The following is a 27,895-nucleotide window of genomic DNA, read 5'->3' as shown; positions in this document are numbered from 1 at the left end:
AACATTTAGATGGGAAGTATGCTTTCCACTTCCCCACAGGCCCACCTCTCCCTGTTGCCCCCTATCTATCCCTTCAAACTTTTCTGGGCCCAGAAGGCACTTGAGTTTGAAATCCTTGAGGAACCCCATGTGAGCCTTCAAATGGGACACATTTCAGCACCTGCAGGGGCCCTAAACTGAGCTGGCTTGGATTTGACGACACTTTGAGAAGAGGGCTGTTGTACTGCGATTCCCTTTGTATTGTGATTTCTACTCATCTTGTGTGAAACTCACAGGATTTAAGCTAAGTAAAATTCAAGATGGAGTCACAGTGGCCAATGTGAACTTCCACATTACTTGCTGTGAACTGCCCAGTATAGGACTGAGAGTGTCTTAGTGTGATAAATTGAGTGCTGCTTTAGTTAAAGAATTTGGTTCCTTGGAAAGACTTTACCGGAACAGAGGGAATAACTGATAAAAATAAGACCCCTTGGGGCATAAGTGGTACACCCTACTGGCAGATCCCTTTAAATGAGACCACAGTGCTGAGCGACTTGAAGACTCTTTGCCTGGGGACTCCACGCTGCAGAGAACTGTTCCAGACGGATGCACTGTTGGAGCAGAAGATAACTTCCCACTCACATCTGTCATGAGACCCATTTGGCTGGACCAGAGCCTGCTTCTTGTGCTGAGATGGCTCCTTCCCAGACTTCTTTTTGGAGTGGTTTGTTACCCCCTTTTCTATTTTCCCTACTTTGACTAATCTGTGTTGCATGCTAATTGTGTGCAATAAACCAAGTGACTCTTGAATTGAATACTGCCTATGTTTTGTTTATCTCCAGTCCCGTGATTCTTACCTGGTTTTACCGCTGGGCCTTGCAACAAAACAGCGGCGATTGGGAAGTTAAAGTAGGTAGTCAGAGCCCTGGCTCCAGAGTGAGACCACCCAGGGTTTGGATCTCGGCTCTGCCACAGATGCCCCTATCTCACCTGGAGGTAGGTGCTATTATCACCCCACCCCCAGTCCACAGAGGAGAAAAACTGAGGTTCAGGTGAAAGTCACATCACCAGAAGCCCAGGGAAGGCTGCCAGAAAAAATACAACACGACATTGGAATTTCAGGTTTTTAACATAATTATTGGCTGTTTCTGAAATTCCAAAATAAGTTGGCGTTCTGTATTTTAGTTGCTAAATCTGGCAACCCTACCAGCCTGAAACCGGAGGCTGCCTGACCCTAAAATACAGCTTAATCCCGTGCCCCAACAATTTCAGAAATGGAGAAACTCCAGTCCAGACGACCAGGGAGCCATGGTGCAGTGGTTCCAACACCCTCTAAGCCTTTCCTCTGCGGGGCCGCCCACCCCCGCCTCCCGCAGGAGCTTGGGAAAAGTTTGGGAGGACGAAAGAGTGGAGATGCTGAAGCTCAGACTCCGCCCCCGGTTGCTGAGGCCGGATTCCCTACCCCGGAGGCCTCGCCGCCAGCCACGCATGCCCCCGCCGCGCTGTTCGCGCTCGTAGGTCCCGCCCCTGCCGCTCAGCCCCGCCCCCAGCGCGCCTGTCTCCTCCCCGTCCTCACAAACACCGCCCCCGCCCCCGGCAGCGCAGGTTCAGTTTACAGCCTTTAGAAGCTGCGGCGGCAGCGCCGCTTCCGCCCCAGGGCTCAGGCTTCCAGTCCGGCTAGCCCGGTCCGCGGGCCATGGAGTTCCGAGCAGCGGATTCGGAGCAGCCGGCGCGTTCTAACCTGCCCGCCCGGTTAGCACCCCGCCGGGGGAGGGGGCGGTGGGGTCTGGGGAGAGGGGTGGAAATCCCTCGTCTATCCCGCCCCGGGCCTTTCCGTTAGTGAGGTAGGAGGGATGGGGTGGGAGTCGGGCTCCTGGCTCCTGGTTCTGTCTGACCCAGACTCGATGGATGACCTTGAGCCAAGGGCTCCCCCTGACTGTCTCTCCTTCCCCGCCTATACAATGGGGATTGAGTTGGCGGGAGGTTTCCCAAAGATCACTGATGCCAGCTTCTTTAGGATGGGAACAGTGCTTCCCCTTGTTTGGGGACTTTAAGGCTTTTGATTCCCAGAAGCCATCTGCCTTGACCCCAGCCTGTACCCTTCCCTGCCTCAGTTTCCCTGAGCAGTTTCTTCAGAGACCTGGGACCCAGCTCTGAGTTTCTGGGTCTTGGCAGGTCCCAGGCTCCCATCCCTTCCCAGCCCGTTCCCTGGAGACAGCAGCCACCCGGCTGCTGAGCGGAGCAACAGCATGAAGGCTCGGGTAAGTGGCGGAAGGAGGAAGGCTCACAGGGGACTTGGAGGTGGCTTCTGGCACAGCAGCCTCGGTAGCCTCTCCCACCCCAGGACTGACTATCACTTCTGACTCCACTGCTCCTGAGCTGAGGAGAAGGGCAGACTGTCCTCAAAGTCCAGCCCTGATCTGCCAGGTTGTGTGGCCCCATGCAAGTGGCATTCCTTCTTTAGTTTCAGTGCCTTGCCCATCTCCCCTGTAAAATGGAGATCATAGTACTACCTCCTGTGAGCATCCCCAAGGTCACCCAGGTGAGGCATCTGGTCACCTGGGAGGGGGACACGTTGTGAAAGTTCAGTTTAGCTGCTCTTGACTTTATTCAGAAGCCCCTGGTTGTGCCAGAGAGCCCTGGATGTCTTGGGGAGTCAACCATGGCTGCCTGAATCAAGGTCTCTGGGTCCCTCGTAGGCAGGGGACCAGGTACCAGGCAGATCCTGAGGCCTCAGGGTCTGAGCCGCACCCCACCCCCACCCCCACACACAGCTGGCCACACAAAGATATATTTTTAGTAGCTGATGTGGTTTGTGGACAGAAGAAGATGGGCCCCTGCAGGATATGCCTGGGGGGATGGTGGGGGCTGCTTTTTAACCTCGGACTTTCAAAGAGCACCAGCCAGCTGCTAGGTGATTTCAAAGGGTCAGCAGAGGGACCTGTGCCTCTGGGGCAGGCTGGGAGAAAATTAGAGCCCAGCGAAACACAGGTGGTGACCAGATGGGCTGAGCACACAATAGCAGCCCCAGGTGGCCTCTTCTTGAAGACTTGGTGAGGGTATTCACTGAGTCAGCCAGCAGGGCCAGGGGGCCAGGAGAGCTTCCTGGTTCAAATGGCCTTTGGCACGTGGTTTTGGGAGGCGGGAACCTCTGGGCTGCAGCTTTCAGTTACTGAAACCATTTCTTGGCTAATCCTCTTCTCCCACCCTCTTTACTCACCCAGTCTGCTGACCCAGATGATCGTCAGCTAGGGGGACGGCCACTGAGTCAGCTAGGGGAGCGGATGGGCTGTGGGCATACAGGCAGTCTTATCCCAGGGTCTGAAGAGGGCTTGTTGCCCTTCTGATGGGCCACTCTCCTGTCCTCATGTGCACTTTACAGTAGCACTTTTGTCATTGCCCTCATAGTAAGTTCACTCTACAGGCATTCTGTATTCTGTAGAGGAAACAGGGCCAGAGAGGTGGAAAGTCGTACCCAAGGCTGCACGCTGCACCTCGGCTTCTACAGCCTGGTTATGAGGCCTCACCTTGCTGGTGGTCTTGAGCTATGCATATCACCCCAAACTGGTTTCCTTATCTAGAATATGGAAATAATGATAGGGCTTATTTCCAGGGGCTCATATGCCCTGAGCCTGACAACCGAGAAGAAGGCCTGATTAACTGAGACTGTGGACTCTGCTGATATTCTGTGAGCTACTGAGTTGTGATTTGGGCCATTGAGGCTGGGGTGCAGCACCCCTGCAGAAGCTTCTAGGAGCCCCAGGGCCCTCCACTCCCACCCCATGACCACTGTCTCCCCCAGGGTCGGCTCCTGCTCATCATCCTGTGTTCCTTGGGCTTCTCCGCCATCTACATCCTGCTGTGCTGCTGGGCCTGCCTGCCCTTCTGCCTGGCCTCCTGCCTGGACCCCCACTTCTCTGTCAACTTCCGGCCCACTGTGCCAGGGCCCCTGCACTTCAGTGGGTACAGCAGCGTGCCAGATGGGAAGGTGAGTCAGCTGAGCAGGCCCGGCCAAGGGTGCCCCCCTCACTGCCCACTCTAGGGGTAGTGAGAACAGGGCTGAAGTCAGGCCGGCCTGGACCCTGGGCTTGGCTCCTCTGCTCACCAGCTGTATGATGCTGACCCGTCACTCTGAGCCCCAAGTTCTAAAAGGACATTTTTTTTTAAATTCAACAAATATTGCCTGGCTGCTCTCAGCTGGGTGCAGGGGATAAAAAAGGTAAGTCAGACAGGATGGCCACCTGGGACGCCCAGTCTAGTGGGGGAGACAGACGTCATCACATCATGGTGATACATGCATCCTGTACGTATTCCTTCCTTCCTTCCTTCCTTCCTTGGGGGAGTAATTAGGTTTATTTATTTACTTATTTTGATGGAAGTACTGGAGATTGAACCCAGGACCTTATGTATGCTAAGCACACACCCTTCCACTGAGCTATAACCTCCCTGCTGTCCATCTTTAGATTTAACTGTCTGCACGCCATCCATTTATTTAGCAAGTGTGTGTTTGGTGCCTTGGATGTATCCTGCCTTGTGCTGATCGTTGCTGAAGATACAGATGACACAGATAAAAGTCATATCAGCCCCAGAGCTCCTCCTCTTGGGGAGCCAGGGATGATGAAGCCCAGAGGTGGCAAGCCAGCTGAGGCCCCTGCCCCACGGCATCCACTCCCCATGCTTTCTCTGCTGGGCGAGGTTAGGAGCACTATACACCCCTCACTCTGATTTCAGCAGCCCCATCTGGTAGGTTTCATGAAGGCATCCCCAAGCAACACCCAGTGCATGAAGCTCCCAGTTCTGAGTCTAATGACTCTCTGAATGTTGGTCAGAGGGAGATGTGCTCAGGGACCCTGTCTTGGAGGAGACCTATTTCAGGTCTTCATCCCTCTGTACGTGGTGTGGGGCCAGGGGGCAGTCGAAGTTGCTTTATCTGTAAAAGGTGATCGTTGCAGTTCTACCTCTGGAGGGTTGCTGTGAAGTCTTGGCTGAATGATTCACGGACAGTGTTAGGAACAGGTGCTGTGTAAATCTTTGATCGAGATGCAGAAACAGCTAGGGTGGCGGGGGGCAGGGTGGGTCGAGGGAGACAAACTCAGGCCCTCCACAGGTTTGGTCAAGTGGGCCAAACGGCGAGGTGGGCTAGGTGGGTGCTGGCCCGTCTTCTGTGGTCACGGTCAGTGTCCATTTCAGACACTCAGAGCCCATGGAGACGTGGGCCCAGGGTGGCCAGATCCTCTGAGTTTGTTAACAGAAGCTGAAAATCTAAATTTTGAATGTCCAAAGGGCTGATTTTTATAAATTAAGGATTAAAAGACCTTGTGCAGGACAAGCAAACACCTCCTGGGGCTCGTGGTGACCTCGGATCTAACAGACCTTAGTTGTCAGGACAGGCTCAAACTGAGAGCAGAATAAGGATGTCTTGTTCTTTTTTGCTGGGGCATGGAAAATGGGGCTATGAATCCTTAAATCAACATTATGTTAGACATAAAACGTCCTTGAGTGGGCTGCGACAATGTGTCTTTTAGTGACTAGAATTAATGTTCCCACATCTTTACAGGCACCTGTAAACCTGTGTTCCCCCAGGAGAGCATGGAGACCTAGGGTGGGGAACAAGTCCTTTTCCGGGAACTCTGACCCCTGACCCCCAGTGAATGTTTACAGGCTTATTGGCGTGGCTTCTGCCTCTCAGGGGATAATGAGATGGAGTGTGGGCCCTTACTGTGCCCTAGGTCTGTGTTGATCACTCTCCAGGCATTTTTCTTTTTCCTCTCCAGGCATTTTTTTTTTTACATTTTTTTATTGAGTTATAGTCATTTTACAGTGTTGTATCAAATTCCAGTGTAGAGCACAATTTTTCAGTTATACATGAACATACATATATTCATTGTCACATTTTTTTTTTCGCTATGAGCCTCTCCAGGCATTTTTAATTGAATCCTTACAACCTGGTCATGTAGATGTTATTTTCATCCCCATTTTATAGATGAGGGAACGGAGGCTCAGAGAGGCAAAGTGACTTGCCCAAGCCCACACAGCTAGGAGGGGACAGAGCCAGGACTCAGGCTCAGGACCAGAGGTTCCCAATGTTGTCGTGGGCACTAAAGAGTGCTTTTACTTATAAACTGGGCTGATGAGAAATGACTCAGGTAGAGGAGGGAGTGACCTCAGAGTGATTCTGAAGAGCCTACGTTCGTATTTACCTAACACATACATGACACCTAATCTGTACCAGGCACTGCTCTGAGTGCTTTGTAAATATTTGGTTATGTAACCATAATGAGGAACCACAACACACTATTAGAGCCTCAGCAATAGAGACAAAGGCAAGGAACATTGCTGATGAGGAAGCATGGGACCTCGATGGTACAATCTTAGCTCTGCCATGTTGCTATCAGTGTGACCCTGGGAAAGTCGCTCCACTTGCCCAGCCTCAGTTTCCTCGTCTGCAAAATGGGTTGGTAAATTACTTGAAGCTGATATAGGTGTCAGATGCAGTCAAAGGGTGTTACTGGGTGGAGGAGCCAGTGGGAGGGAGTGGAAGCTGTGTGCCCATGCCTTTCTTTTTCTCTACCTCCTCTCGCAGCCGCTGGTCCGAGAGCTGTGCCACAGCTGTGCTGTGGTGTCCAGCTCCGGCCAGATGCTGGGCTCGGGCCTGGGCGCCAAGATCGATGGTGCCGAGTGCGTGCTGCGCATGAACCAGGCACCCACTGTGGGCTTCGAGGTGGACGTGGGCCAGCGCAGCACCCTGCGCGTCATCTCCCACACGAGCGTGCCGCTGCTGCTGCGGAACTACTCGCACTACTTCAAGCAGGCCCGAGACACGCTGTACGTGGTGTGGGGCCAGGGAAAGCACATGGACCGGGCGCTTGGCGGCCGCACTTACCGCTCGCTGCTGCAGCTCACAAGGATGTACCCGGGCCTGCAGGTGTATACCTTCACCGAGCACATGATGGCCTACTGCGACCAGGTCTTCCAGGACGAGACGGGCAAGAACCGGTGAGCTGGGGGCCTGCCTGCTGGGGTCTCCCTGGCGGCTGGGGGCCTGCCTTCCTGAGGAGCCTCTTATCTACCGAGGGTCTGCTCTGTCAGGTGCTGGGGCTCAGCAGTGGTAGAGGCAGACATGGTCCTGCCCTCTGATGGGGGATGGGAATCAGAGGGACTGTCATTCATCGAGTTATCATATAGCTCGTGAATTCCAAATGGTGGTAAGGGGCATTTGGCCTTGCCAGCACGGGTTGGGGAGCACTGACTAGTGTTAGGGTTGTGTCAGGGAGCTCTTCCCTCTGGAGGGGATGTTCTGAGACCTGAATTGGTCTCTGAAGTCCCTTCGAGATAATGAAAGTAACAGCTGCAGTTCTAACAGCCCTTTTCATGCACCAGGCACTGGGTTAAGTACTCTGCGTTCAAGTCCCCTTTTCTCTCTCTCCTGTGGCCTCCTCCCCCGAGCCCTGGCTCCTCCCCCCCGCCTTCCCAGCTCAGGAAATACAGCCGCCAGCCTCTAGTTTTTCAGCCGAAAACTTGAGCTTTGCCCATGACTCCCTTTGTTTCATCCCCTACTGCATGCGGTAGGCTCTTGAATCTCCTTCTGTGCCCACGGGTGCCACCTTGACCTAAGCCACCATCCTCCCCAGCTTTTGCAGCACACTCATGGCTGGTCTCCCTGCTGCCACTCTTGCCCTCCGTGGTCTGAACTCCAAGGGCCCCAGGGAATTCATCCCGTCAGTCACCAGCCCTCACTCTATAGCAGCTTCCTGTCACATGGAGAATAAAACCCAAACTCCCGCCTCCTCCCCTCCCCTGGCCCATAAGCCCTGCATGATCTGGCCCCTGCCTGCTTCTGTGACCTCCTCTTCCTCCGTTTACCCTGCTGCTCCAGCTGCACTGGCTGTCCTCAGACATTCGTGTTGTTCTCACCTGTAACCCTTTGCACATGCCGTTCCTCCCCTCAGACCCTCCCATGAATGACTCGTTGCATTCCGCTGTGGATGGACTGTTGCCTGGACCACCCCATCTGAAGGAGCACCTCCCATCTGATAGCCTTCATCCCATTCTTTTGTTTCACCGTTTTCCCAGCAGTTCTCTCCCAGTTGCCCCTTCCTTTGAGGATGTTAGCACCTGTGGGGCAGGTTCTGGCCAGCAAAGGGCTTGGGAGGTGTTCAGTCTGAATGAATGAACCAGCCCATAACCCCTTGGTTGAGGTGGAGGTGAGTGGCCCCCAGCTGGGAGAGTAACCAGTGCTGGTGCTTTGGGAGAGTTGAGGCCTGGGGTAGCCACATGGTCCCTTGCTCTGAGTATGGTGTTGGAGCATGGAGGGGGAGCTGGGCTGACAGCGTTTCAACTCCTTAACTGCCTCTAATTATTCCCATTTCACAGATGGGTCACTGAGGCTCAGAGAGGTTCATGAGCAAACTTGATGCCCCAGAGTAGATTCAGGGTTCAAACTGAAGACCATTTGACTCCAGAGACTCCTTCTTCCCCACTTTCAACTACTGTACCCTGCTGCCCGCTGCTGTCTCCCCAAGCTTGGTCCCTTAGATATGGAGAGGATGTGATCTGGGCTTCCGCAATATCGCTGGGGTGGTGGGTGGTAGTTTGCTCAAGCCCTGCGAGGGTGGTGAGGAGAACAGACCTGGGTTTGCACCAAGCTCCACCTCTTGCCTGCTATTGGCCTTGGGTTGTCTCTGCCCGCCTCCCCTCTGTAGGGGTCAAGGTGAAAGGCCCTTGGCTGAGAGGGTAGCTGTGCCTTGAGAGAGCTGAGTCCGGAGCTGCCACACAACACCTTGTTCCTAGTGGAGCGGGGCAAGTCGAGGGGCTGGGGGTGGGACACGGCCGGGCTGACTGTGTTTCCCTCTCCCTGCCAGGAGGCAGTCAGGCTCCTTTCTCAGCACCGGCTGGTTCACCATGATTCTCGCCCTGGAGCTGTGCGAGGAGATCGTGGTCTATGGAATGGTCAGCGACAGCTACTGCAGGTCAGGCCAGCCGGGCACCGGGCGGGAGGACACCATGGGCCCGTCCACGCTGGAGAGGGGGTGGGCTTCCCAGTGGGTGACTGAGGCACAGACACTCCTTGGCCTGGCACTAGTTCGCACGGTGCCAATGAGTAGGTAGGTGTGCGGGGCTGGCATCTGCGTGCTCCCGGGAAAGAGGGCTCTCTCACCATGAGCCCAGCATGAGGCGCTTTGCATTTTTTTAAGTTTTTTTTTTCTTTTCCTTAATCTTTTTATGGAGGTACTGGGGATTGAACCCAGGACCTCATGCCTGCTAAGCAAGCACTCTGCCACTGAGCTATACCCTTTCCCCACGAGACGCTTTGCCATTTTTTGACCTGTGGTCTCAGCCTGGAAGGTAGGTACTACCATCCCCATTTTACAGATGGGTTATTGAGGCTCACACAGGGTATGTCTTTAACCTGGAGTCAACCAGCTTGCAAGAAGCAGAGCCAGAGCCAGGGCTTGAACCCTGGCCTTTGGGATCCTTGGGCAGCCCTATTCCTTCTTTATCTATCGTGGTCCTTGGGACCAGGCATGGGGCTCTGTGGCTCGTAGTACCTGGTGAGGGGTGGTTGCGGTAGGTGGTAGGGTCTGGCGGGAGGTGGGAGAGTCCTGGTGCCTCACGCTTGTCCCTGTTCCCCACCTGCAGGGAAGAGAGCCACCCCTCGGTACCTTACCACTACTTTGAGAAGGGCCGGCTGGACGAATGTCAGATGTATCTGGCACATGAACGGGCACCCCGCAGCGCCCACCGCTTTATCACTGAGAAGGCCGTGTTCTCCCGCTGGGCCAAGAAGAGGCCCATCGTGTTCGCCCATCCGTCCTGGAGAACCTAGTAGTCCTATCTCCCCACCGGCCACGACACTGTCACCAGGCCTCTGTTCCAGCTACACTCCACCAGAACATTTAATTTATGAATTCTGCCTCTTGCCACATGCTTAGCGGACCCAAGTTCGCTTCCTGCCCTACCCATCTCAGGCCCCCAGACCTAGGGAGAGAAGAGGGGAGCCGTGGCAACCTTTGCACCCTCATTCCCACCCTTGCTCCCTGGATAATCCGAATTTTCATTTCGGGGTTCATCCTAGCTCCAGGTCTGTCCAGTGGCCTTTGCCCCCGGGGCTGGCGGCCCCCAACTCACCAGCATCATGACTTTTGACTGTGCACCAGCCCTGGTCCTCGCTCCCCACACTCCCTCTCCACCTGCCTTTGGTGCCACACTTCCCAGGCTGGGTGCCCTGGTCAGGGCAGCCCAGAGCTTGGGGTTTACTGGGCAAAAGGGCCTTTGAACTGTGATGGCCAGGGCCCCCTCTGGAGTGTACGGGTAAACATGTTTTCAAGAAGCCTGTCTCGGGTGTTGTCATGTATCCAGGGGTGGGGATCGGGGCTCCTCTCCCTCCCACAATCCAGTAATAATCTGTTGTCTTGAGGGCAGACCTACAGCCAGTGGGGCTTCTGGCCATTTGACTTGCCTGTGTGTTTCTTCCCCAAGAGCCTACTGCTTCCCCGAACCGGTCAGGGAGCCTCCTCCCACCAGGGTCAGGGAGCCTGGCCCCGAGGCGGCATAGGAAACTCTCCAGCTCTGAGACTTCCATATGACCTCCCTTGCACCCAGTGGGAGGAGAGCCTGGGGCCTTGGAGGAAATGACTCTGGGTGGGAGGAAATTCCTCCACCTCATGTTGCCTCCCTGATCCATGGTCAAAAGGACCTTGCCAGTTAAATTCCCTATTACCTCTGGCGTTTGTTACACTGCTTAAAAGGAAGGCGGAGGGCAGGCCCAGGGCTTTCCTCTGAGTTTGTTTCCTCACCTGGAAAGTGGAAAAGCAGATCCGCCGGTGAACAGATAGCAAGGATGTGCAACCATCCAGGTGTGTGGGGTGGGTAGTGTTACAGATGAAGTGAAGCCATGAGGCTGAGTCATGCAATCCCGGGTCTGAGAGCTGAGCCTGACTGTGCCCTGCACCAGGGGGCTGGAAAGAGCCCAGGGGGTCTTCACCACCACTCCTTTCTTCTTTCTTCCCTCCTCCTTCCCTCCCTCTTCTGGAAGCCAGGAAACTAATGGAGGACCAGGACCTCAGGCTCTCAGCTGGGGTGGAGCCTGGGGTTCTAGCTTCTAGCTCCAGGGCTTGGCCACGTCATTGGTATGTGACCTGTGCAGTTGCCTGGGTGCCACACTTAGCTTAATGTTCTGCTGTCGTCACTTGAAATTCTTCATATGTATATATACGTATATGTTTGTGTGTGTGTGTGTGTGTATTTTTTTTTTAGCAAGGAGCTTTGCCTTTTCATTTTGCCCTGGACCTCACAGATCACATAACCATTTGTGCCCGGGAGTCTGGGTGACCTGAGACACTCCCTGTGCCGCTCTCAGCCTTCTCAGGAGGGTCTGGAGACCTGGCACCTGACCCACAGGCCTGCCTTTTGTGCCCTGCCTCTCCCTACCCAGGGCCAGGTGGGCCCAGAAGCCTCTGCAGGCATGGGAGGAGGGAGGACAGCCCTGAGCTGGGGAAGCAGGGAGGAGGCTGGCAGCTGAGCCTCAGCTACTGGCCTGGCAGTGATGAGTGTTTCTGAGCAGATGATGGGCAAACTTTAAGGGTGGGCTGTAACCTGGCAGGCAGGGGGTTGGTGTGGGAACTTCCTGGCTCAGAGGGAGGGCGCTGGAGTCAGACCTGGCCTCACTCTCGCTCTACTTCCTGATGTGGGACCCTGGCAGATTAGTGCCTCCCTCCAGGCCTCAGTTTCCTCATTTGCAAAAGGTATTAAAGTGCCTACCTCATGGGACTGTATGAATTCAGAGAGGTAAGACCCATAAAGTGCTTGTCCCCAAGACTGGCACTTGGGTCACCCTTGCTCACCTAGCCCTGCCTTCCTTGTTGGTGACAGATGGACAGGAAGACTTTCTACCCCCATCAGCTATCTGATCACAGTGTCATCCTCGGTCTCCAGGGTCTACTGGTTTTGCTGGGATTCCAACTCCACCCCCTCCCGGGATGTCCCTCCTCCTGTTCCATTTCCTGGGAGATGCTGGCCCAGACCTTGGACCCAGTGCACAGAGGCACCTCTGTCATGGCCCTGCCCCTGGGTGGGTAGGATGTTTACTGCTGGGTTGGTCCAAATACTGTCTTTCTGGAGTGGTGACCTGGCAAGACTGACCTACCAGCTACTTCCTGCAGGCCGACGAAGATGACTAGAAACTGGATCTGGGCCTGTTGACGTCTCTCTGGACCTTCTTCTTTGCCTCTATAGTTCTGCAGCTTCTGGGAGGTGAGTTGGGGGACAGGAGCCTCCTCCCAGTCCTGGGGAGTGTGGTGGGGGACACTTACCTCCGTGTGCAGCACCTCTTTGGGCCTCTGTTTTCCTGTCTCACTCTGGCTCCTTTGCCTTCTCAGCAAGCCTGCTGGGGACCCATCTACTTTCTCCTGAGGACAGTGGGGAAGCCAGGTGAGCCTCATAGCCTGGTGGTGTCTGTCTTAAGGGGCCTCTCCTCAGAAGGAAGTTGGGGCTAGGCCCAAACATCATCTAGCCGGGTGAGGAGAGGGAGCTCCGTTCTTCCAGGTACTGCTGGGCACCCCTGTGCCGTGTTGCCTGGGCCAGCCTGAACACCGGCCTCTGTGAAGGACCAGGTTCTTCCTGGTTCCAGACCCACTGCCCAGAGGCCTCTGAGGACTCTTTCCAGTATCCCATGGAAGGGGAAAAGCCTAACAGTGCAAAAATTGCTAAGGGGTGAGGAGGGGAGGGTCACACCCAGGACCCCCACCCTGGGGCAGGAAGCGCTGAAGCAGAGGGTCAGGGAGTAGCACCAGGAACGGCCCCAGCCTTCCACCCATGAAGGGACCCCCTAATCTTGTGGGGCCGGCCTGGGGCTTTCAGAGGCAGAAAGACTTGTGATTATTCAGCAGACAGGCCTGGGGGAATCCTAGCCCAGGCACCTGTGCACTCTCTGTACCTCAGTTTCTCCCTCTGAAAAGTGGGAGGAACAGCAATATCCATCTTACAGGTTATTTTAATGATTCAGTGAGGTATGTTTGCCAAGTGCTTACTAGCCAAGGAGAAAGCACCTGACATACAGGAGCTGTGGTTTTTTTTAATCCTTGTTACTGTTCTTGAAGTGGTTACTGTTCTTGGGGCCCAGGAAAGGGAAGCCAGCCAGTCCTAGAGCAGGGCCTCCTGGAGTGAGCCTGGGCCCAGGGGCATGGCAAGCCTGAGGAGGGAATTCCAGATCTGGATCCGGATCTGGATTTGGTCCAAGAGCTGGACTGCCGTACCCTTTTATTTCCAGAGTCCCAGTCATTGGCCTGGGGCTGGGAGGAGGGCTGGGGACAGGATGCCACCACCATTAGCCTGTAACCTGCTGGTGACCTTAAGCAAGGGGCTCCCCATCTCTGAGGCCCCAGCAGTCAGATTCATCAGGCATCCTGCCCACTGCCCTGCTCCCTGTTCCGTTTCTGTGGTTTTCTGTCCTGCAGCCAGCAGGGCGAGTCAGGTGGCTGAGGAGGGCTGGGGTGAGGATGGGGCTGGGGTTCAGGAAGTGGATAAAGGTGGACATCAGAGCGACAGGAAGCCTCCCTTGTCTGTTCACACTTCCCCCCTCCCTCCCACCCCCTGCCTGGTGGGCAGTGTCTCCACAGCCTGGAGGCTGGACCTTGGGCCCGCTGACTTTTGTTTTAATTAAAAACAAAGTGGTATTAACTTACCAAATGAGTCCAGTGCAAACCACCAGGAAGTTTATAAAGCAAAAAGTGAAGATAGACCCCACTCCACCCTCCCCGCATCCACTGTCCAGGGGAAATTGCTGCCAACAATCCTGAGTGGATTCTTCCAGTCACCTTTTGTGTGCGTTTACAAACATTCATGCATAGACAGTTGTATAAAAAAAGGAATCAAGCTATATATGCAGGTCATTTTTTATAAATTAAAAATAAGTTTTCAAATATAAAAACATTGTGTGACCATTACCTTCAAAATTTTGGAAAGTGCAGTTAAACCAATAGTAGACAGCAGCCTATAATCTTATCATTCTGGAAATAACCACTATTAACACATATCATTGTGATAGGCAAAAAAGTATCTCTTCATTTTCATTTGATTTATCTTTCCTCCTGAATGACAGCATGCATTATACTTGTAAATTATAAAACACAATATAGTGAATCTCTTGAACTCATGTCCCACTTAAAGACCAGAACTTTATTCTAACTCGCACACCCCTACCTTTCTTCCCCTCTCCAGCATCCCTGCCTCCCCACAGAGACAGCTGTGTTCTTGACTTTTGCTTTTAAAACTTTAATCGCTCTGATAGTTAAAACTATCTCCTGTCCCTGGCTATGAGAGGTGGCCTACTGCCTGCTGTATGTTTAAACAATATATTGTGTAGTTCCATTTGCCTTCCAGGACTTGTCTATTTTCACTCCTCCCGTCTGTAAGATTCACCTTGTCATTTCCCCTGCTATATAGTATTCCACCATGTGAATGTATCATAATGTTAAGAAAAATTTCATTCTGCTTGATAGATAAATGAGCTGTTTCCAGGTTTGTATTATTTCAAACAATGCTGCGGTGAACTTTGTTGCATACGTTTTCAAGATTTTCTCGAGGGTATATATACCAAGGAGCAGAATGCAAAATATTACAACTGTTTCCTAAAATGATTGTAGAGGTGCATTTTTTAAACTTGCTTTCTTCACTTAAATGTCCTGTAAATATCCTGGACATCTCTTCCTGCCTGAGCCTGCAGATCTGCATCATTCATTTTAGCAGGGCTGTGCCTTTGTTCATTTAACCAGGCATCCAGCATGGCTACTTGTTTTTTTCACTGTCACACAGAATGATGTAATGAATACCCCAATAATTATAAAAAGTAATGTAACATTTTTAATCCTTACAGCAACCTGTGAGGTTGTTCTTCCTTTTTCCCGGAGGCTCGGGAAGCATAAGTAACGTGCTCAGGCGACACAGCTAGTAGATGGCAGAGCTGAATTCAACGGTGGGCCCCTGGGTTCACCCAGGGTGACTACTGGGTGCAGGGCTCTGGAGGCCCAGGGTAGGGGCGCCCAGGGAGAAACTCAGCCGACTCCAAGAGCAGTGTGCTCAGGGACTTAGTTTCCCCATTCCGGTCGTAGAGACAATAAAGCGAGGTAGAAGTGGGCCTGACCCACACTACAGGTTTTCTGAAAGGCTGTTGTTATTGTGGTTGTCACCACAGGCTGACTAGAGATGTAAGCGAGGCGCTTCCGGGGGTCCCTCCCCTCTCACCCATCCCCTCCTGCACCGCCTGGGGAGGGGGGAGGCGGAGCCACCCGTTGCCCCTCGAGGCTCCGCCCGCCTCCCAGGCCTGAGCCCCGCGCGGCGAGCGGCGGCTTTAGGACCCAGCGGGCCGGTGCTGCGGCGGGGCCTGGGCGGTCGGAGCAGCGCAGACCCCGGCTCTCCGCTCCCGGCGCCATGTGAGGGGGCTCGGGGGCTGCGGGGAGCCGGGCGCTCCCCGTGGAAGGTGAACGGGAGCCGCGCGGAGGCGGGCAGCGGGAGGGGGGCGCTGCCTGCGCCCCTGGTAGAAGGGGGTCGGGAGCCGCTGGGGATGGAAATTGATGCGGGGGCTCCCGGGGCTCTCCTAGACCCACTCACTCTTGACAGCCGCGCCTGGAGATCCCGGTCCTCGCGCCCAAGGGCTTTCGCGGGGTTCTCGGGGCCTCCTGCCGCTGACATCAGAGCTTGGGGACCCTGCCGCTGTCCTGCTTCCCTTCTCTTTCCAGCTGGGGCTAGAGCTACGGACCCCCTGGCGTGCTGGAGGGTGCGGGGACTCAGGGCAAGCGGGGCGCGGAGGGTGAGTCTCCCCTCTTTCAGGTGGACCCACGGTTTCGGCGCCCCCCATTTGGATTTAGAAACCTCCCTCCCCCTTCTCCCGGGAGCGCTCCTCCTACGCCGTTCCTAGGGACGTCCGGTTACTGCAGGACTCCCTGAGCTGGGAGAAGCAAAGCCCCCAAACAGAGGGCAGGGTGTGGCCCCCACCCTTAACCCAAGATTCAGCCCTCCCGCGCGGCCCACCTTGGGTGTGAGTCTATGCTCCTGGCTCAGAGCTCTGGGCTGCTGCCTCCCTAGCCTGAGCAAATCGCTCCCCAACAGGCCTGCTCCCCTTTGCTGGACCAGGTGCTGGTCACACACTCGGGTGGCCTCTAGTCAAATCCAGCCCTGGGGGACCCTTGAAAGAGATCCGATCCAGCTCAGTCCTGGGCTACTCCCTGGAAACAAACCTGGAAACAAGGTTCCCCAGCAGGCTTTGGACAGCGATGCAAGGCACTTTTCTTCTCTTAACCTCAGTCTCCTCATCTGTGAAATGGGGATAAGAGCCTCTACTGTGCAGCGTTGCTAGGAAGATTCAGTGAGTGGGTGATACTTAGCAAGGGGTTGCATTCTAGAGGGAAGTTGCTGGGCTAGGCATCAGTGGGCAGGGGAGTGTTTTCCTGGCAAGCTCCTGAAGAGGCAGGCCTTGAACAATGAATAACCACAAAACTAACAGCTGCTGGCACTGAGCAAGCACTTTCAAACCCTGTGCTTCCCTTACCACATCTACTTGAATCCTTCTAACAACCATATGAGTTACCTACTTTTATGATTCCAATTCACAGATGAGGAAACTGAGGCTCAGAGAGGTCACATGGCTTGCCCAAGGCCCTTCAGCCTGTAAGTGGTGGAACCGGGATTCACACTTGAACCTGAGATGCTGTACTGACCATGGCTTACTCAGGGCAGGATTGTGATGGGGCTGACCAGGGGGACAGTGGTCCCGGCTGAGGGCACTGCTCAGGCCAAGGTGGGAAAGTTGGGGGTGGGCCTGGGAAGTGGAGTGCTCTAGTGTGTCTGGAGCATGGAGCATCTGAGGGAAAGGGTAGTGAGGGGAGGCTCTGCTCAGAAAGGCAGCTGGGATGCCAGAGGTGTCAGGGCCGATGGGGGCTACCCAGCGATTCTGGATAATTTTTGTTTTAATGGGCTTTGAGTCCAAGGACAAGCTGCTTTTCCCTTCTGATGAGCCTCAGTTTCCTGATCTGTACCGCTGGGACAGGACCATGGTGAGAGTCCCGATGAGAGTCCCCGGCAGGCTGCGGAAAAACCCGAAGCCAGGCTTGGAAGGAGGGGGCTCCCGCGGAGACGCGGCCGGGTTGTGTAGTGGGCGGGGTTAGGGCCTAACCAATCAGGAGCAGCGCGGGGGCACCTCCTTTGGCCCGGGATTCTCTTACCGTTTCTGATAGCGGTTTCAGAGTAAACAGCTGCTAGGTCAGGGCACGGAGAGAGTGTCGGTAGCTGGGAGGCCCCTGGAGGGAAGGACAGAGCTGGGGAGTTCTTGGGCCCCAGTTTCTCCCTCTGCACAGACTCCTTCCTTAGTGCCTTCTGGCCTTGAATCTGCTGGAGGTAGCTGGACACAAGTACCTACTCCCTTTTGACAGGTGGGGAAATTGAGAAGTTGCATCCTGCGAGGAGGGTGGGGGCCCTTTGGGGAGTGAGGAGTAGAGCTGGGCTTATCCCCTCACAGCTGAGGCCACTGGGGCTGGAGCTGGGACAGGAAGGAAGGGCAGAGACAGGAATTAAGGCTGCATGGTCCTCAGAGGCCCCATACTCACCCTCGGAGGATGGGGCTGTGATTATAGCCATTAAACAGGTGAGTCTGAGCCCTTAACCCCCAAGATCTTACTTATTAATGAATGAAGTTGAAACAAAGGGGAAAAAAGGTAAGAAAGAGTTCATTCAGTGGCCCCCCGGCACCCATGTCCAGGGCTCTGGAGGCATGCAGAACGTGTGGGTGAGGACCTGTGTGGGCTGCTGTCCTCAGAGGGCTCTTAGCCTAGCTAGGAGGAGGCACACAAGAGACATTCCGGGCTCACCCCAGGCTTGGAGGATGAGGATGAGTGGGCGTGAGCAGGATACTGGAGGGTGTTCCAGTCAGAGGGGCCAGTTTATGAGTGCAGAGGAGTTTGGGGACATACAAGAAATGTTGCTTTATTGAGGCCTCAGGAACCTAAGGCAGGGTTTAGAGTAGGGGTATGAATGGGGCTCCTGCTGTGTGGGTGGAAGTCCCCACCAGCAGGGGAGCCAGCTTTAGGCCTGCAAGTGACTTTAAGAGCTGCAGTGTGGGGAAGTCCTTGCTCAGCGGGCAGAGTAGGAGAGAGCTCTGCCACCGCCTTACTGTGTGACATCAGGCCAGTTTCTGCTGTTTCTGGGGCCTCAGTGTCTTCATATGCGAAATAGGTACAGCTCTGAGCCTTGGAAGTCATGGGTGGGGAGGGTGAAGCCTAGGACCAGCTGGACTTAGGGGGGATACCTAGGCCGTGACCCTTTCTGTGGCTTACAGGTGTGACCTCACATCCCTGCCCCCTGGGCCACCTGCAGGACACTGGCCCCTGCCCCTCAGCAGACGCCGGAAAGAGATGAGTAGCAACAAAGTAAGTGCCCCTTCATTTGTTGTCCTCATCTCAGCTTTTTATGTCCCTCGGTGAAATGGGCTCCTTCGGACCTGCTTCGGTCCCAGTTCACCACAAGTCTTTCTTCCCTGCTAAGAAGCTGCTGATGCCTGGGAGGCCCTGATGTGAGGCCTGCTCTGGCCACTGATCTGTGTGGCTTTGGGCAAGCTCCTGTCTCTCTCTGGGCCCAGGTCCCCCTCTGTCCTCCTAGGCTTGGCTGGTCCATCTCCGCTAAAGTGTTGGCTGAGAAGGGGACTGTGGAGTGCTGTGCAGGGGATGAGGGTGGGGAGGTAGAGGTGAATGGGGGGCTGGGGGAGGGGGTAGTGGTCAGAGTCAAAGATGACAGAATGTTGTGAGCATCACTCTGAAGGTGCCAGGATTCCTCATCATTCATTCATTTATGCTTTCCTGAGCACCTGCCCTGTACCTGGCCCTGTACACCCCTTTTCTAGGATCCACTGCACCACAGATTTGGCAGAACCTAAGAGTTGGGGGTGGGGTGATGTGGTTGTATGTGGGTCCAACCTGGAGAGAGAAACCACACAGTAATTTGAGCAGGGAAAGTTTAATGTAAAGAATTATTAACTATAATGGGGCATTGGAGTAGCAAGGGATTAGAACTCTACAGAATACAGGAATAGCAGGTATAAGAGCAGCCACCACCCCCAGGACTGAGATCCAGGCCTTGCTGGAGAAGGCACAGCTCTGGCACACTGGATGGCAGAGAACTCACTGTGGTGCTGTGCTGGTGGAAATTGTCAAATCCACCTGCTACGCTATGAGAAGGATGTTCACAGGTGATAACTCCCAGCAGTCAATTCAAGCACCATGCAAAACTGCTCCAGGGAGGGGAAGCTTATGTTTTTTGGGTATTGCTGGTGGTTGAGTGTGCTCCATGACCTCAACTCTGGAAAAGCTGTGATTACGGCAGGAGTCAGAGGCATTCTGCTTTAAAACTGTCTGAAGGTGGGTGCTGGAGGAAGCCGCTGGCCACTGGGCACTGGAGGTGGAACATACGCTGGAGAAGCCATGTGCACTGTAGGAGCAAATGCACCAGAATCAGGTGCAAAGTCCCCAGAACCCAGAAGCAAATGCCTATTCTCCTGCAGTTTCTCTCCAGTGCCCTTTACTGACAAAACTTATTATGCAGTTTGCTGGCAAGGTAAAACATGTAAAGGGCTCAGATCCATTTTCACAGAGCAGGCAAAAAGAGTAAACCTGGAGCTGAGAAGCAATACATCGATAACCAGCAGAGGTTCCAGCACAAGGAACCAGGACTCCCACGTCCACCTAGCCTTGCAGACCCTGGGCAAATAAATGCCAGTGGACAGTGGATACCACTTTCCACCCTGTCAGCCACATGTTGGTGTACTGACTACCCATGCCTCCTGATTCCTTCCCAGACACTTTCCCTTCAGGTTTAAATGAATGATAAACATTTATGGACAGTTACTGCTTGAGGAAGACCTGGGCCCTCTCGTTTGAATGCCCCACCTGTCTCCAAGCATCCTTCCTGCTGCAGCTGGAGGGATCCTTCTGACAGCCACGTCCAATCCAATCCAACAAACCCTGAAAACCTTCTGTGCTCTGCACCTGGCCGTGGGAACTGATACAGTGGGGGTCAAGCCTGACTCAGTGCCAGCCCTCAAAACTCATGGTCTAATGGAGGGATGTGGTGATGTAAATGCAGTGTGATTGGTGCTGACTTAGGTGGTGCTCAGGGGGCTGGAGGAGGCCTTCATGGAGGAGGTAGTGCCTGAATTGGTCTGGAATGAAGAGCAGGAGTTAGTCAAGCATGGTAGGTAGCAAAGAGTAGGGGTGCTGAGCCTGCCGGGCGGCTGGGCCCTCACTGGCCTCTCCCCTCTCCAGGAGCAGCGGTCAGCAGTGTTCGTGACCCTCTTTGCCCTCATCACCATCCTCATCCTCTACAGCTCCAACAGTGCCAATGAGGTCTTTCATTACGGCTCCCTGCGGGGCCGCCTCCGCCGGCCCGTCAACCTTAAGAAGTGGAGCATCACTGATGGATACACCCCCATCCTTGGCAACAAGGTAGGGCAGCCCCTTTGGGAAGCTCTCTGAGAGCTGCCTTGTGACTCATCCTACCCACTGCCTACTGTTGATAATCCCCATTCCTCCTCCTCCTCCACTTCTCTCTACTTCCTCTACCCCTCTTAAAGGAAAGGGTGGACCCCAGGAGTCCCGTGCCTTCAGCCCCTTGTTTGCTCTGTGACCCTGGACTAGTATGCTGTCCCTCTCTGGGCCTGGGTTTTCTCCGAAGTCCCACCCTTAGTGCTACTATCTGTCTCCTGAGTCAGAATCTCTTTGGAAAGGTCTCTCTGGTTTTCAGTTATCTCTGTCTCTGCAGGGGAATCTGCACAGGGTTTGGGAGCAGAACACTAGGATCCGTGACAACACAACAACAGTAACTATAACAACTGCCCATTATCAGTTGCCTGCTGTGTGCTGGGCACTGTGATCAGCAGGAATCCTCATACCAACCCTGTGAGGTTAGCATTATCTCCTTTGAAGAGACAAAAACAAGGCTCAGAGTGGTGATATCACTTGCCCAAGGCCACACAGCAAGGAACCAGGGTATTACCCCTGATGAGCTACAGATGTTTAGAGAGGCAAAAAGTCATTCCTGGGGCTTCTGTTTGCCTTGGGTAGCTGTGAAATTCAGGTTGTTTTTCTGGGGTTCACCCTGTAGTCCTCTGACCCCTACTGTTTTCCCTGGGGTCAGGGAGAGAACTGGCTTCAAGCATGGACTCCACCTTCCAGGAGGAGGTCTCCCCAGGCCCTGCCTACCTCTCTCTCCACTCACTAAACATCCTAAATCTTTCAGGTTTTTGTCTACACAGTGTATAGAGCCTGGGGCTCTGAACACACCCTCACTGGAAAAGGGCGATTTAGCAGATGTTTAGAGACAGATTAACACCTAACTGAGACTTTCTTTACCCTAAGAACTCTTGAAAGAGAAATGAAAAAGGTGGAACCCAGGAGAAAGTGGAACAGCCTGAGTGTGGGTGATGTGGAAGGGAGTGAGACAGAGCTTGGCTTGCAGCTGTTTCCAGCCTGATAGGGGAGGTCAGAAAAGTGGAGCCCAGGAAATCTGGCAAAGCTGTGAGTTGAGATACATGGGGCATGTTGCTGGATCTTGGAGTAAGGGCTCAGGGAAGTCTGCCTGGAAGAGGTGGCACCTGAGCTTAGACTCGAAGGGTGCATGGGAATTCCATGGGCAGAAAATAGGCTTCAGATAGCATGTGGTTCCAAGCCATTCATTTCATCCATAGGGGAGCAGAGTCCCAGAGCAGTTTCCACACCCTTTCCTATTGACAACGTGGTGTCCTGTTCACGGGTGATGTGGAAATGTCATGGGTGCATTGGGGAGGATGTCATCTTTGGGGAGCTGGGCTAAGGCTGGGGCTCAGTGGCCGTATAGACCTGGGTTCAAATCCTGACCTTGCACTCCTCTGCTGTGTGAACTTGGGGACATCCCTGCATGGCTGTCCTGTTCTGTTCCTTAACCCTGCCCCAGCCAAGCAGCCTTCTTTTGCTTCTGAACACACCATGATCATTCCCACTGCAGAGCCTATAGTCATGCTATTTCTCCTACCTGAACACTTTGCCCTAAGTGCTCCTCTTCTTCCTGCAGGTATCAGCTCAGAGAGACCTCCCAGATGACTTTTCTAGGGTAGCCTTCACTCCTTCCACTTTTGATCCCCTGCCCCTATTTTATTTCCTTCCTAGCACGTTTAACTTACCACCTGGTGTTATTTTATCATTTACTTATTCACTGTCTGTCTCCCCAGACCGTGAGCTTCTTGAAGGCAGAAGCGGGGTCTCTTTTGCTCATTGCTCTGGCCCTTGTACTTGGCCATTAGCCAGCTTGCTATAAATGTTTGTTGAATGCTGGCTTCAGTTTCTCTGTCTTTAAAATGGACATCGTAATTCCTGCCTCGTGGAGGCCTGGATATACGAAGCACAGCATCTGGCACTGAGTGGTCTTAACAATGTTGACTTTGCTTGTCCCTCCCCCACCAGACGCTGCCCTCCCGGTGCCACCAGTGTGTGATTGTCACCAGCTCCAGCCACCTGCTGGGCACCAAGCTGGGCCCCGAGATTGAGCGGGCCGAGTGCACAATCCGCATGAACGACGCACCCACCACAGGCTACTCCGCCGATGTGGGCAACAAGACCACCTTCCGCGTGGTGGCCCATTCCAGTGTATTCCGTGTGCTGCAGAGGCCCCAGGAGTTTGTCAACCGGACCCCCGAAACTGTGTTCATCTTCTGGGGTCCCCCAAGCAAGATGCAGAAGCCCCAGGGCAGCCTGGTACGCATCATCCAGCGGGCAGGCCTGGTGTTCCCCAACATGGAGGCCTACGCCGTCTCTCTCGGCCGCATGCGCCAGTTTGACGACCTCTTCCGGAGTGAGACAGGCAAGGACAGGTACCTGTCTCCTGCCTCCTATCTCTGGCCAGCCCAGTGCTTCCTCTCAGCATGCTCCGCCCAGAGGGCGTGGTCACTTCTTGCCACCTCTGGCCTGGTTTCCTAGGGGAGTTCCTTTCATGTCCAGCAATTAGTATGCGTCATTTCCCGCATGCCCTGCAGGGAGGGCCTCCTCCCAGCGTGCACTGCTCTGAGAGAATGAGGCTCCCAGCATCCTCTGCTCTGAGGTTGGACAGTCACTCCTAGCATCTTTCTAGGAGAACTCCTCCCAGTAGCATGCCTCATGGAAGAGCTGATCATTCCCAGCATGTCTTGCTTTAAGCGCATGGTTGCTCTCAGCATGCTCTAGTCTAAGGATACATCATTCTCAATATGCCCTGCTCTGACTAATCTCCCTAGAAAAGCTAGACCAGTGCTGTCCAATAGAAACAGAATGTGAGCCACATGTGTAATTTAAATTTTTATAGGAGCCACATTTAAAAAGTAAAAAGAAACAGGTGAAGTTAACTTAATGCATTTTTTACTTAACCCAGTATATCCACATGTAGACTACATATTTTGTTTGACTTATACTAATTAAAAAAAAATTTGGTTTCTAATTATTCATTGCTAGTATATTGATTTTTATGTATTGATCTTTTATCCTGTAATCCTGCTAAACTTACGTATTGGTTCTAGGAGATTTTTGTAGCTTCTTTGGGATTTTCTGTGCAGACGATCATGATGTGAGGATATGAAAATAAGAACAGTTTTATTTTTTCCTTACTAATCTATATGCCTCTTATTTCTTTTTCTTGCCTTATTGCACTGGCTAGGACTTTCAATACAGCACTGAATTGTATTGGAAGTGGTGAGAGTAAACATCCTTGCCTTGGTCTCAGTCTTAGGAGGAAAGCATTCAGTCTTTCATCATCAAATATGATGTTTGCTGTAGGTTTTTGTAGCTTCCTTTTATCAGGTTGAGGAAGTTCCCTTCTCACTGGTTTGCTGAGAGATTTTATCATTGTTGGATATTGAATTTATTGAATGTTTTTCCACATCAGTTGGTATCATGTGGTTTTTCTTAAGACTATTAATGTGGTAGATTACATAGATTTTTCTTCTTTTTTTATTGAAGTATGGTCAGTTTACAACGTTGTGTCAGTTTCTGGTGCACACTTTGATTTTTGAATGTTGAATCAGCCTTGCATTTCTGAAATAAACTTCACTTGGTTGTGGTGTATTGTTCTTTTTATATATTGCTGGATATGATTTGCAATATTTTGTTGAGATGTTTGTATCTGTGTTCATGAGAGATATTGGTCTGGCATTTATTTTGTACTATCTTTGCCTGGTTTTGGTATCAGGGTAATGCTGGCCTCAGAAAATAAATTGGGAAGTATTTCCTCTTCTATTTTCTGAAAGAAATTATATAGAATTGGTGTTATTTCTTCTTTAAATGTTTAGTAGAATTTGCCAGTGAAACTCTCTGGGCCTGGAGAGTTCTTTTTCAGAAGATTTTTAAATGGTGAATTCAATTTCTGTAAGAGTTATAGAATATTCCTATTATCTATGTCATTTTGGGTGAGTTTTGATGGTTTGTAGTTTTCAAGGAGTTGGCCCATTTCATCTAAGTTGTCAAATTCATGTATGTAGTTTTTTGAGGTTTTCTTATTATTCTTTTAATGTCTACAGAGTCTGTGATGATATCCTCTCTTTTATTCTTGATGTCGGTAATTTGTGTCTTTTTTCTTTGTCAGTCTTGCGAGAGGTTTATTTTCTGTTAAACTTTTCAGAGAGCCACCTTCAATCAAATATATCCAAAATATTTTCAGTTCAACTTGTAAAAAATTATCAGTGACATATTCTACATTCTGTTTTTCATACTGTCTAAGGAATCCAGTGTGTATTTTACACTGACAGCTCATTTCAACCACAGCCATGTTATTATGACCATATAAAAAGCCCAAGAGATGACAGCTATGTTTCACTGAGTGCTGACCATGTACCAGGCATTACTACATTTATTATCTCATTTACTCCTCACAGTAATCCTAAGGGATACCTATGTTGTTCTACCCATTTCATGGATGAGAAAAACTGAGGATGTTTTGTGAATGGCCTCAGTTAGTCAGGTGCTCACGTGTGCCCATGTGCAGCTAGTGGCTGCTAAAGTGGGTAGTCCAGCCTGAGGTTCTAGGTAACTTGTTCTGTGCCTTGCTCTGGACTTGTGATCACTCCCAGCTTGACTTTCTTTCACTAGTCTTTCATTAGGAGTTTGTTCCTAGCATGTACACAGCTGCTTCCACTGTGCTCTGTGGTCATGGTCACTCTTAGCCTGCCCAAGTGCGACCAGTCTCCTCGGAGTTAATTCCCAGCATGCCTTCTTCCTATTCTTTCCCTCAGAGGAGCCCTCTCCACACCCCTCATCTCTGTCCAGACAAGCCCTCTGCCACAGCATGCCCGTGCTCCCACAGCGGCCTAGACAGGGCGAAGCCGAGGTTGGGGGAGGGTCCCATGAGTGTGTGGGAGGAATTCTGAGAAACTCTGCGGGTTGACCACTCCTCCCTACCTGTTCCACCCCTGCCTGCTTGCCCCCTCATTATGACTCCTCTCTGTCCCCAGGGAAAAGTCTCATTCATGGTTGAGCACCGGCTGGTTCACCATGGTGATTGCGGTGGGGTTGTGTGACCACGTGCACGTCTATGGCATGGTGCCCCCTGACTACTGCAGGTGAGTCCCCCTCCCAGGACAATGGCACTCACTGGCCCCAGGGTGGAGCTGGGGGTCTGGAAACTTTGGCTGGGGTGTCTTCGAGGACCTCTGTTTTATGGTATTCAAACTGCTCTGCAGAGATCTAAGCTCCATGGAGCTACTGCAGGGACCTCCATCCCAAGCTTAGAGTTTGTATATTAATAATAACTACTATTATTATTATTATGACTATATAAAAAGCCCAAGAAGTGACAGCTATTTTTTACTGAGTACTGACCAGGCATTCTGTACCAAGCATGACTACATTTATTATCTCTTTACACTTCACAGTGACCCTAAGGGATAGGTACGTTACTCCATTCAGGGGTTGGGAGCCTGGCTCCAGACCCCACAGTTGTTACCATTACCCCACATTGTCACCTTCTTGGGGAAAGGAAGAATTTCCACTGCATTAAAAAAAAAAGTTTGAGGGTCATGAAGTTAGTCTACCCTACACCCATTTCACAGATGGGGAAACTGAGGCTCAGGGAAGGGCAGAGATTTCCCCTACTGAGATCATACAGCAGGTCAGGGGCTGGAAAAGGCAGGATCCTGCTGGTGCCCACCTTGCCCTTATGGTCCCCCTCTGCTCTGCCCCAGCCAGCGACCCCGCCTGCAACACATGCCCTACCACTACTATGAGCCCAAGGGGCCGGACGAGTGTGTCACCTACATCCAGAATGAGCACAGCCGCAAGGGCAACCACCACCGCTTCATCACGGAGAAGAGGGTCTTCTCATCCTGGGCCCAGCTGTACGGAATCACCTTCTCCCACCCCTCCTGGACTTAGACCGGCCTGCCTGTGGGGCACTCAGAAGGGACACAGGAAGTGGGTCTCCACCCAGCCACCTCTTGGCCAATCAAGGCTGGTCGGAGTGTCTTCTGACCAATCAGGCCCTTGAAGAGGGTGTAGCCTCCAGCCATTCAGGGCTTGGGGGCATCTCTTGGCCAGTCAGGGATTTGGGTTCCTATGTCATTTATCCGGTGTTGAGGGTATTTCTCCTCCAGTCAGGGTCTGAGCATAGTCAGTCAGGGTATTTCTGAGTAAACTGAGGTGAAGGACATGTCCTTCCCCAATGAGGCCTTGGTTCAGAGCCCCAGGATAGACCCCAAATTGTTTCCTTTTTGCTGGGGCAGCAGTGTCCTATCCCAAGGATCTAGGAACTTTGTGTTGCCCTCTCACTTCCCAGAGCCAGAGTTTGCGTGGGAGTGGGAGCTTTCTGGAGTCCAGGCTGGGGTGTTTGTTGGGTTGTCTGGGGGATGGTGTTGGGGGTGGGAGGCCGGTGTTGGGGGTTTTGGCTCTGCCCTGAGTAGCCTTGGACAAACCCCCTGCCCCTCTCTGGGCATCCTTCTGCCTGCATCAGCTTCTAATGTGGAGTCTGAGAACCTTTGCACCTCCCCCACCAACGTCCATGGGTCTGTCCTCTGTTAAGACTGGATTCCTCCAGCCATCACCCCTTGCTGGGGGGCTCAGCTCCCTGAAGGTCTGAGGTTCCCTTCCCCACCTCCTCCTGGAAACTTGAGGATATTTTTGTGCAAATTCCCCTGAGTTTAGGGGACTCAGATAGGAAGGGACAAACCTTCAGCTGTTTTCTTATTCCCTCTGCCCAGCTGCCATTAGCTTGGCTCTTAAAGAGCCAGGCCCCCTTTTCTATCATCCAGCAGTGAGGTTTTCCACCTGTTGGAGGAGACTTTGGAACTAAGAAAGGAGAGGATCCCAGCCAAATCAGGGTTTCTTTCAGCCTCTTTGTCTGTAGCTGCTGGAACTGTCCAAAGGTATCCCTCCAGCTGGGCCTGGGAAGGCTTTAGGGGACTGGAAGCTGTGTCACCTGGGTTCTGTCTCGTCACTTTATTGGCACTTTATTGCTGGGCCTCGGTGGGGTGGGTTTACCCCCCTGCTCTTCTGGAACCTCAAAGGGAAGACTAGAGGACTTCCTGGAAGAGGCTGTGGAGTGGAGGGGTCAGGTGAAGGAGGAAGAGGCCAGCAGTGAGCCACTGCACATTGGAGTGGAGGGGTGGGGGCCAGCAACTACCCCAGACTTGGTTTTGTAATGATTTGTACAGGAATAAACACACCTGAGTTCCAGCTCTGTTTCCGGTGTCTCCAAGATTGAGATCTGCTCTCTCTGGCCCAGAGCTTCGTTCCTCTTCATGGGAACAGTGCCCACACCTTCCAGAATGGGAGCTCACACACAAGCAGAATGGCCAGCTTTTTCAGCCGGCCAGTGAGTCATAATTTTACAGCTTAGGTGGAGACCTGGCGGCCCTGGGGGCTGGGGATGAGTGAGCCAAACCCACCTG

At 52.9% G+C, this 27,895-nt stretch overlaps 2 protein-coding genes across 17 annotated transcripts; both read left to right on the top strand.

Moving 5' to 3' along the window:
* Nucleotides 1-1,572: 1,572 nt before the first annotated feature.
* ST6GALNAC4 (ST6 N-acetylgalactosaminide alpha-2,6-sialyltransferase 4) lies at nucleotides 1,573-10,309 on the top strand. Of its 2 annotated transcripts, XM_032478519.1 has the most exons (6): nucleotides 1,575-1,731; nucleotides 2,155-2,240; nucleotides 3,782-3,967; nucleotides 6,563-6,975; nucleotides 8,841-8,948; nucleotides 9,619-10,309. In XM_032478519.1, the coding sequence occupies exons 2-6, from the start codon at nucleotides 2,229-2,231 to the stop codon at nucleotides 9,803-9,805; spliced, it is 906 nt and encodes a 301-aa protein (XP_032334410.1). In that variant the 5' UTR covers nucleotides 1,575-1,731; nucleotides 2,155-2,228; the 3' UTR covers nucleotides 9,806-10,309. The 2 variants fall into 2 exon arrangements, with proteins under 2 accessions (XP_032334411.1, XP_032334410.1); XM_032478520.1 differs by lacking the exon at nucleotides 2,155-2,240 and having other exon boundaries at nucleotides 1,573-1,731; nucleotides 9,619-9,805.
* Nucleotides 10,310-10,461: 152 nt separating this feature from the next.
* On the top strand, nucleotides 10,462-27,680 carry ST6GALNAC6 (ST6 N-acetylgalactosaminide alpha-2,6-sialyltransferase 6). Of its 15 annotated transcripts, none has more exons than XM_032478515.1 (8): nucleotides 10,462-12,049; nucleotides 12,141-12,231; nucleotides 12,357-12,408; nucleotides 18,305-18,395; nucleotides 20,283-20,462; nucleotides 22,455-22,861; nucleotides 25,466-25,573; nucleotides 26,195-27,680. In XM_032478515.1, exons 4-8 carry the CDS (start codon nucleotides 18,381-18,383, stop codon nucleotides 26,382-26,384), a joined length of 900 nt encoding a protein of 299 aa, XP_032334406.1. In that variant the 5' UTR covers nucleotides 10,462-12,049; nucleotides 12,141-12,231; nucleotides 12,357-12,408; nucleotides 18,305-18,380; the 3' UTR covers nucleotides 26,385-27,680. The 15 variants fall into 15 exon arrangements, with proteins under 15 accessions (XP_032334406.1, XP_032334407.1, XP_032334400.1 ...); XM_032478509.1 differs by lacking the exons at nucleotides 10,462-12,049; nucleotides 12,141-12,231; nucleotides 12,357-12,408 and adding exons at nucleotides 15,295-15,454; nucleotides 16,587-16,641; nucleotides 16,956-17,027; XM_014556865.2 differs by lacking the exons at nucleotides 10,462-12,049; nucleotides 12,141-12,231; nucleotides 12,357-12,408 and adding exons at nucleotides 15,463-15,784; nucleotides 16,587-16,641; nucleotides 16,956-17,027.
* The last annotated feature ends 215 nt before the right edge of the window (nucleotides 27,681-27,895 follow it).

The sequence above is a fragment of the Camelus ferus genome, chromosome 4, assembly GCF_009834535.1.
Source record: "Camelus ferus isolate YT-003-E chromosome 4, BCGSAC_Cfer_1.0, whole genome shotgun sequence".
Lineage (NCBI taxonomy): Eukaryota > Metazoa > Chordata > Mammalia > Artiodactyla > Camelidae > Camelus > Camelus ferus.
This window is presented reverse-complemented; position numbering and strand designations above follow the sequence as displayed.